The 9,912-nt window shown below is 43.6% G+C and overlaps 1 protein-coding gene across 1 annotated transcript in view; it reads right to left on the bottom strand.

The window, feature by feature from the left end:
- Psmb7 (proteasome 20S subunit beta 7) overlaps positions 1 to 8,930 on the bottom strand; it is a 56,272-nt gene extending 47,342 nt beyond the window's left edge. The window contains exons 1-5 of the mRNA XM_042678708.1: positions 8,823 to 8,930; positions 8,342 to 8,435; positions 7,207 to 7,304; positions 5,728 to 5,868; positions 3,427 to 3,542 (exon numbers count right to left, since the gene is read on the bottom strand). Coding sequence (XP_042534642.1) covers positions 3,427 to 3,542; positions 5,728 to 5,868; positions 7,207 to 7,304; positions 8,342 to 8,435; positions 8,823 to 8,884 — 511 coding nt within the window. The 5' untranslated portion in view covers positions 8,885 to 8,930. The remainder of the gene's footprint in view (positions 1 to 3,426; positions 3,543 to 5,727; positions 5,869 to 7,206; positions 7,305 to 8,341; positions 8,436 to 8,822) is intronic.
- Between the last annotated feature and the right edge of the window lie 982 nt (positions 8,931 to 9,912).

Raw genomic sequence — 9,912 nt, forward strand, 5'->3', positions numbered from 1 at the left:
TGCCTGAAGCCCTGGGTTCGATTCCTCAGCACCACATAAGCAAAAAGAAAAAAGCCGCAAGTGGCACTGTGGCTCAAGTGGTAGAGCGCTAGCCTTGAGCTGAAGAGCTGAGGGACAGCGCCCAGACCCAGAGTTCAGGCCCCACGACTGGACCCAAAAAATAATAATAATAATAATTACAAAGATCAGTCCATAAGGTATCTAAAGGTAAAACCATTCTCCCCAACATGCAGGGAACACCTGTTGGAGACAACCTTATACAAGGCTAGATCACACAACATCAAAAAGTCTCAAAATGGCCATTTCCAACTATCCAAGGCAGCAGTCCTTCTACCAGCAGAGCCAAGTCACAACATAGAAAGTGTTAAGTGGTAAACAACAGCTGGAAAAACACCAGCTGCACAAACGGTTCCAATTTCTAGACCTATAAATTTGACTCAACTTTAAAATAAATATTAAAAGCTGGGTGTCGGTGGCTCACGCCTGTAATCCTAGCTACTCAGGAGGCTGAGGATCACAATTCAAAGCCAGCCTGGGCAGGAAAGTCTGTGAGACTCTTATCTCCAATAAACCCAGAAACCGGTAGCACTGTGGCTCAAGTGGTAGAACGCTAGCCTTGAGCCAAAGAGCTGAGGGACAGTGCCCAGGCCCAGAGTTCAAGTCCCACAGCTGACAAAAACAAAACAAAACAAAAAAACACATAAATATTAAAATGTGAAAATCTTGAAATATAATCCAAGATCTAAAATACAATTCTATCACTTTAAAAAAAATTTAAAGCCAAGAGCTGGTGGCTCACACATGTAATTCTAGCTACTCAAAAGGCTAAGATCTGAGGATCACAACTCAAAGCCAACCCGGGCAAGAAAGTTCATGAGACTCTCATCCCCACTAAAACAATCCAAAAAAAGCCGAAAGTAGAGAGATGGCTCAAGTGGTAGAGTGCTGGCTCTAAGCACAAAAAGCTCAGGGGCAGCACATGAGAGCTGAGTACAAGCCTCGGAACTGACACCAAAAATAAATACATACAAAAATATAAATAAATAAGGCCAGGTGTGATGGTAGCTAACTGTAAATGGGAAGCTGAGACAGGAGGAGGATTATGGTTAAGGATATCCTGAGCAAGAGTTAGCATGATCCTATCACAAAAACAAGCAAGGTATGAAGTACAAAAGGATGGTAGATTCCCAGACATACAGTAAGTAGAAATGGAAGGATAGCAGTTTAAAACTAGCCCGCAGGCTGGGAAGGTAGCTTGGTGGCAGAGTGCTTGCCTCGCATGCATGAGGCCCTGGGTTCGATTCCTCAGTACCACATAAACAGGAAAAGTGGTAGAGGGCTGGCCTTGAGCTGAAGAACCTCAAGACAGAGCCCAGGCCCAGAGTTAAAAACTCCATGACAAAAAAAAAAACTAGCCAGCAAAAAGGTAGCAGACTCAATCTCAGAAAAATCAAGCCAGAGATGGTGGCACATTCCTGTAATCTTGATTACACAGGAGGTAGAGGTAAAAGGATCTTGGGCCAAGGCTGGTCTCTGACAAAAGCAATTAAATCCTCCCTGAAAAATAAATTAAAAAGCAAAAAGGGGTGAGGGGTGAGGCACTAGTGGTTCACCCCTATAATCCTAAATACTCAGACTGAGATCTGAGGATTGTGATTCAGAACCAGCCCAGGAAGACAAATCCAAGAGACTCTTAACCAGAAAAAAGCTGGAAATGGAGGCATGCCTCAATGGTAGAACATCAGCTGTGAGTGAAAAAGCTGAGCAAAAGCAGGAGGTTCAGAGTTCAAGCCCTGCTATTAATACACATACAAAAAAGGGGGGGGGGGGCGGTGATGGGACATGGCTCAAGTGGTAGAATGCTTACCAAGCAAGGCCCTCAGCTCATACCCCAGTAGTATTAGCAGTTGAGGCTGATCTGAAAAGACTCACTACTTTCTGTTTACCAGCCAGCATCAGAACAGGCAGTCGCTAACCTGTTACCACCTAGTGTATGGCTGTTGATTGTATTTTACAAGTAGGAAATCAAGGCTCAAGTAAAAATCACACAGGAAGTGGTCAAGAAAGACCACTCAGCATCCAAGTGGTCAAGAAAGAAAAGGAAGCCGGGCACCGGTGGCTCACACCTACAATCCTACCTACTCAGGAGGCTGAGATCTGAGGATCATGGTTCAAAGCCAGCCCGGGCAGGAAAGTCCATGAGACTCATATCTCCAATAAACCACTAGAAAACTGGAAGTGGCGCTGTGGCTCAAGCAGTAAAGCGCTCACCTTGAGCTGAAGAGCGCAAGGACAGCGCCCAAGCCCAGAGTTCAAGCCCCACGACTGACCAAAAAAAAGAAAGAAAGAAAAAAACGGAAAAAAAGGCTCAAGTAATCCAACAAGTTACTTGTGAATCAGATCAGGAAATGTGAGATTCAAGGCCAGCCAGAAAAGCTCACAAGACTTAATCTCAATCAATGGCACGTGTGCCACGCATCTCCAGATAAGACTTAGGGATCTATTCCACTTAAATCTCACCTTTAACCCGAGGCCCACCAGATCCTCCTAACTCAGTGATCTGCCTCCACCCCCTGCGTGCCCACCACTCCAACTCCCCTTATTCTTAATGAGTTTTCTTAACTTTTTTTGGGTGTAAATCATTGTGAATTCACATATAGACATAAGAAATAACTCAGAGGGCTGGGAATGGGGCTTAGTGGTAGAGTGCTTGCCTAGCATCCACGAAGCCCTAGGTTCGATTCCTCAGTACCATATAAACAGAAAAGGCTGGAAGTGGCACTACAGCTCAAGTGGTAGATTGCTAGCCTTGCGCAAAAGAAGCTTAGGGACAGTGCCCAGGCCCTAAGTTCAAGCCCCAGGACTGGCAAAAAGAAAAAAAAAAAGAAAAAAACTCAAGAGAGTTCCCCTATACACTTGACTCTTTCCTGAAGATAGTATCTTGCAATCTGCCACTTGAGCCATGCCACTAGCATTGTGACTTTTTTGGCGAGTGACTTGGCAGATGAATCTATCACACTTTTCTGCTCATGCTAGCTTCCTCCTGTGATCCTCCAGCTGTCAGCCTGAGTAGCTAGCACCTGAGCCACTAGCCCCATATTCCCCAAGGCATTATCTTACATGATTATAGTACTATACCACCTATACTACTATCTTTCCTACTAGCATTTAACACTTTCTAACATTTATAAATGAAATTTTACAGTTATTTATTGCCACTCTATCTATACCCATTAAAGCTCTTCACAGGCTGAATCCTCTGTTCACTGCTGTTTCTGGGTATAATCGCAGAAGGCACTGAATGAACCATTGCTGAAAGAATCAAAGCAGCACTGTATTGCACTGCCTCCTGTAACAGGAAAGAGACCAATCCTTCCAGATCTCATTGATAAATAAGAAAAATCCGAAACATAAGGAAACACTCACCCATGGTGACATAAGGCAATTTATCTGTTGATCCATGAGGATAGATGCTGTAGAGATGAGGTCCAGTAACATCTACTCCCCCTAGAACTAATGCTGCACCGATGTAACCTTGATACCTGGTGACCAGAGTAGGCATAATACATGAGTCTACAAGACAGCACTGTAACTTTACCAACAGCTACTGCAGTCAGACAACAGTTTTCTTACACTTCTTCCATAAGGGGTTATTGTTTTGAGAGAAGCCAAGTGCCAGTGGCTCAAGCCTGTAATCCTCGCTACCTAGGAGGCTGAGCTCAAAGCCAAGCCAGGCAGAAAACTTCAAGACTCCATTTCCAATTAACCAGCAAAAATGCACTTGTGGCTCATACCTGTAATCCTCTCCCTGCTCAGGAAGCTGAGATCTGAGGATCACACAGAAATGTGTTTATCACATTTTATTTTTGAACCAAGAAAATTTTTAGTAACACAGCCCAAGGAGTCAATTACACAGAACACAAAGGTTCAATGCTCTAAAGGACTCACAGAATCCCTTGCAATGCCGCAAATATCTAAATTGGACAGTATCATTAATGTTCAAGAACTAGCTAAATGATAATAAACCATAAAATGGAAAGCTACAATAGCACCAAAAATTACGACATTGGGGCTGGAGGCATGGCTCCAGGATTAAGAGTGTCTCCTAGCAAGTGTGAGGACCTGAGTTCAACCCTTAGTATTACCAAACAGAAAAAAGAGAAAAAAAAGAAAAAAGAAATCCCACAATATCATAATATTGACAAATGGTTCTTTAGCCATTCAGAAGGATCAGATCCCTCCAAAAAAGTGATTACAACTCTAAGCCCTTCCCTATAACAAGGTACCACACAAGTTTCTTTGAGTTTAGGATGTTCAGGGTATCTAGAACTCCATGGGCTCACTGATGCAGCTTGTTTACCAAGAACAGCATGCAGCACAATTCAGTACTATATGAACAAGGAGAGTGAGTTAGAAAACAACCCATCCAATGGTATGCCACTCCTACTAACACATAAACACAAGAACACAGGTATAGTCTACAAGGTCTGAAAAATACATCCCAAAGGCTTTCAGGCCCTATAATAAGCACTTGCTTCTTTATCCTTTTCCCCTCAAAGGTCAAGGCAGAAACTGCTATCTTCATTTCTTCACCAAGAAACTGTGGCTAACAAAGGAGGCAACCAGCCTAAGTCACACAGCTGAAGTGCTATGCGGAATCTTGAACCAAGGTTCTTTCCCTTATGCCAAGCTGACCCTCTTCATGTACCTCAACAAAAATGTCACAGCACATGAAAGGCAATACTATCTTGGTTTATATTTGTAAGTGTTCCCCTCAAAACTTTTGCAAAGTATACTAAACTAAAAATGATACAAACATTGAAGAAAAAAAAACCTTCAGAATACTCAAACATACTTTTTTGTTGGTGGTGGTCATCGGGGGTCTGGGCACTGATGCATTGACCCTGAGCTCTTTGGCTCAAAGCTAAAACTTTTTTTGTTGTTGTTGTTGGTCATGGGGCTTGAACTCTGGGCTTGGGCACTGTCCTTGAGCTCTTCAGCTCAAGGCGAGCACTCTACCACTTGAGCTACAGCACCACTTCTGGTTTTCTAGTGGTTTATTGGCGGTAAGAGTCTCATGGACTTTCCTGCCCGGGCTGGCTTTGAACCATGACCCTCAGATCTCAGCCTCCTGAGTAGCAGGATTACAGGCGTGAGCCACTGGTGCCCGGCTAAGGCTAAAACTTTGAACCATTGCACCCGTTTTCTGGTGGTTAACTGGAGATAAGAGTCTCATGGGGACTTTTCTGCCTAGGCTGGCTTCAAACCATGATGTTCAGATCTCAACCTTGAGCAGCTAGGATCACTCAAAACATTCTTTAAAAAAACCTAAAATATCTGGATAAGTTATTTTGTTAAATCTTTTAGACAACACTGTAGGAAATCTTGAAATACTGTTTCATCTGCAACAATTTAAAAGTTTGAAAATTGTTTCATATGTAACATTACACATTAGCCACCAGAGGGAGCTTTGTATTTAAAATTAAAACCCATGAATATCCTCAAAAACCTCAATAGGTGTGTTTCAACAAATTCTACTCACACTGTAAATGGAGAATGTACTTATTATCACTAATTTTCCTGTGCTAGAATGATGATTACATATACATAGGTCTTAGCATAGCCAGAGGAAAAAAGTAAGCATACTAAGCTTCTTGCTGAAATTTTAAGAGAAAAAAAAATCTATGAGAAAAAGATGCTGCAGAAACCCCTGACCTGGAAGCTTACCTGAAAAGCATCTGCTTCAACATCCGATTGGCCGTGGCGACTCTGGGAAGGCGGCCAGTGGACAGGGAGTGCAGCTCCAAGTTGGAAGAAATGAGCTGGGTTGTCATGTCTGTGTCTGCAGCCGTCCCAGCACCACAACAACTAAAAAATATGAAGAAGAAGTTAGGGACATTCAATTACCAGGACCTAAATGGAAGTGGAATTCTTAGAAATGCTGTATAGCACAAAGTTCACATACACTGAAATCTTTTGAGTAAGTTTGCAATACAACTGCTGTTTAGCCAATCTTTAGCATAAATTGAGAAAACACACACACACACACACACACACACACACATTCTCTATGACCCAATGGAACATTTTATATTATTTGGTTCTGTGCCCAAGAGAGTACATGTTTTACTAACACTACAAATATATCCAAGTTGTGTAAAAAAGCAAGGTTAGTCTAACAAGTCTGCATCTACCAAGCATTTATACCAGGTACCAGTCACTGCACTAAGTACTAGGAATACAGAAAATATCACCCAATCTTGGTTCTTAATTTCAGAACTGAGTCACGAAGACATAAATAGACCAACTTGTAATATATTACATCATATAATACAAAGTAAAAGCAGAAACATAAAATGCTAAGTTGTTTCATTAAGAAACATAAAAAGTTTTCATAAAAAACGGTTGGAAGAATACAAACACTCCGCCGGGCGCTGGTGGCTCACATCTATAATTCTAGCTACTCAGGAAGCTGAGATCTGAGGGTAGCAGTTCAAAGCCAGACCAGGCAGGAAAAGCCCATGAGACTCTTATCTACAATAAACCACCAGAAAACCAGAAGTGGCACTGTGGCTCAAGTGGTAGACCGCTTGCCTTGAGCTGAAGAGCTGAGGGACAGCGCCCAGGCCCAGAGTTCAAGCCCCATGGCCGACAAAAAAAAAAGAAAAGAATTCAAACACTCCACAAGCAAAGAGGGTGAAAAGGTGTTTGGAAGCAGAAGTTAGCCTAAGCAAAAGTGAAATAGCTCAGAGGGCTGCAGAACAGACATGAGTGAAAGAGGGGCCATACAGATGCAACTCTATATTATAACTGTAATATGGGGTAATGGCAGCTAAAAAAACCCTGGAAAGTAACCTTTTTCTGATACTGTAGAAAGCCTTAAAATATTATTTTTTTAAAAGAAAGGGATATAATTGGATCTATTCTTCAAAGCCCAATATGGCAGAAAAATAAGCAATAGAATGGGAAAATAACAGGAGACAGAGCACAATAGTCCAGCAGAGAAAGGACCCAAAGGTCTTTAGCAAAGCAAAGGAGAGGAGGAAATAGCATGAAGAAGTGTGCAGAAGACAAGAGCTGAAGCAACGAAAGGACTTGAAGATAACTGCCTTAGGTGACAGGTGCGTGAGGATGATATTAAGTTCAATTTTAACCCTGACATTTAAGTCTTGAATTTGAAAGGTATCTGAACTAATCGATACTTACTAAATATTAGGAGATATGAAGTGAATTTTTGAACAGTTCTTGTCGGCAACAACCATCCCTTCAGTTGCTCTTGTATCTGCTCCAAGAACTATACCATCCTATTAAAAAAAAGTTAAAATCAAATATACACATATACATACAGACATACATACACACACACACACACAAAGTTCTCCATTCCTCTTTAGACAAAACAATGTTGGATGCATCTTGTTTCCACAGTCCCATACTCCAGCTACACTCCTACCAAAAACATTATCCTATACTTTGAGAATCAAGAAAAGGCTTCCTTCAGTCCCTAGCACAGCAAAAATAAAAAGTTCCTTAATAAACTAAATTTTGAGGCTGAAAGATTCAAAAAATTCTTTACAAATTATAGAAGCAATGGGAGAGAGGGAATGATAGACTAAGACTCAAAAATCTTTCCATTAAAATAATCGCTTATCAATATCATTTTTTTCATGTGTGTGTGTGCATGCATACACATGGGCCAGTACTAGGGCTTGAACTCAAGGCCCAGGAACTGTCTCTTACCTTTATTTTTTCCAAAGCTGGTGCTCTACCACTTGAGCCACAGCTCCACTTCCAGTTTTTGCTGGTTAACTGGAAGTCTCACAGACATTCAGGGCTGTCAGGGCTGGTTTCAAACCAGGATCCTTAGGTCATCAGCCTCTCGACTAGGATCACTGACAGCATGAGCCATCAGAGCCCAACTTCTATTTGATTTTTAAATGTGTCACTCTTTATGTGTAACAATCCTTATCCTTATCCCTTTTGCCTGTCTTACCACAATGAAAGGCAGGAGCTCTTTCCATCGGATGGATGGAAAAGGTATAGCAATGTAAATAAAACTGAGCTCCCAAATTGAAAACAGTATAAAAAGTATCAAATGGCTATAGATACACAACCCCAATTTTGTCCTCTCCCACAGATCATTTGGCTTCCTAAAGTAACAAGAAAAAACACACTGCCTTCCAGTCCAAAATCCCGCGAGTGAGTTAAGAACATTAACTTCAAAGTGCACAAAACCTGTCCTTCCTTCCTTCCAGACCCAGTTGAGGGAAAAGCGACCCAAACAGCCGGGCTCGAGTTGTGAGTTCGGTTAACTGTGTTCTGGCCCGTCCCGGCGGCTTACCTTATAGACCACTCCCGCGATGGTAGTGCCAGTTTTCCGGGCTTTGGGAAGCTTGAACCCCTTCTTTGCAAAATCAGCTTCCAAGATGGCATTCCTGAGAGCAAGATCGAAAAAAATCAAGGGTTGAAAGCCAAGACCACGCGGTGCCGTCCGGGCACCGGGAACGCTTAGGCGGGAGCTCTGGAAAGGAAAGCTAGCCTCTGCTCTCTCCCAGCACCGAATCCTCCCACCACTTCCACGAGGAGCCTCACGAGGAGCCGGGACGGAGCCGGAGCCGGAGCCGGCAGCCCCGGAGCGCCGGGAACGCGAGCGGCCGGCCCGACCACGGAGCCGCGCGCAGGCCCGGATCCCCCTGAGTCACACGGGCCGGGACAGGTCACCCACCCCTCCGCTCGCTTGTAAGCCCAAGCTGCAACCCAGCCCCGACACCGGACCCCACATCCCCGCGCCCGCCCCGAAGCCGAACCCGGCACGGCCGTACCTGCGGCAGTTATCAAAAGAGAAGCCTCCAACCGGTGCCTCATACACCGACACGGCCGCCATCTTCCCAAGAAAGTACTTCCGGGACAGGGGCGGGGCAAACGAAAAGAGCCCGGCACTTCCGGCGACAATGACTGAAGGGGCGGGGCAAACCTCGCTCTGGAGAGACTGATCTTAGAGTTCCGCGTTCCTAGAGAGGATGGGAGATGTTTCCTGTAATACTGCCTCAAGTGGCGCGGAGGAAAACCTGACTGCAGGAGCTGGGAAAGGATTCGGTAAGCTAAAGGCACCCACCACCAGGTCTCCTACGGCACAGACCACGCGGTTAATGGGGATCTGCAGTGATTCGGAGACTTTCACACCCAAGACCCAGGTACAGCCCCACAGACTCCTTGCATTGAATTTGCCACGTTGTCAAATGGAGCTAGCACCTTCCTCAAAAAGCCAAGCAAGCACCTGCATCATTAATCATTAACGAAATGCAAGTGGGACCCCAGGGCATACCACAGTGCGCACAGTAGGATGACAGAATCTGAAAGACAGACCCAGGGCATACCACAATGCACTCGGTAGGATGACAGAATCTGAAAGTAACCAGTGTGGGAGGGAATGTGGAAAAATTAGAACTCTCACATCTGGCTGGTTGGGAGGTAAAATAGTGCAGAAACTGCAGAAAACAATTTGGCAATTACACACACACCCCAAAAAAGTATTACTCTCCTACTATATACCCATGAACTGCAAAGCTGTGTTCGAAAAAACTTGTACACGAAGGTGCACAGCAACCTTGTTCATAATAGAACAATACCAAAATAAAAGCCCCTAAGTCCACCAATTGATGAATGGAATGTGGCATATCCACCCAGTAGAATATTATTCGGCTATTAAAAGGATGAATCTTGAAGACATTATGCTAAGGTAAAGAAGCCAAGCATAAAAAGCTATATAGTGAATAGTTTAATTTATAGGAAATGGCCTTAAATAGGCAGACCCACATAAACAAAATGAATTAGTGGTGGCCAGTGAAGATTGCAGAGTGTCTGTTTAATGGGTACAGAGTTCTGGGGGGGGGCAAGGAAATGACAAAAATA

The sequence above is a fragment of the Dipodomys spectabilis genome, unplaced genomic scaffold, assembly GCF_019054845.1.
Source record: "Dipodomys spectabilis isolate Male_0828 unplaced genomic scaffold, ASM1905484v1 ptg000046l, whole genome shotgun sequence".
Lineage (NCBI taxonomy): Eukaryota > Metazoa > Chordata > Mammalia > Rodentia > Heteromyidae > Dipodomys > Dipodomys spectabilis.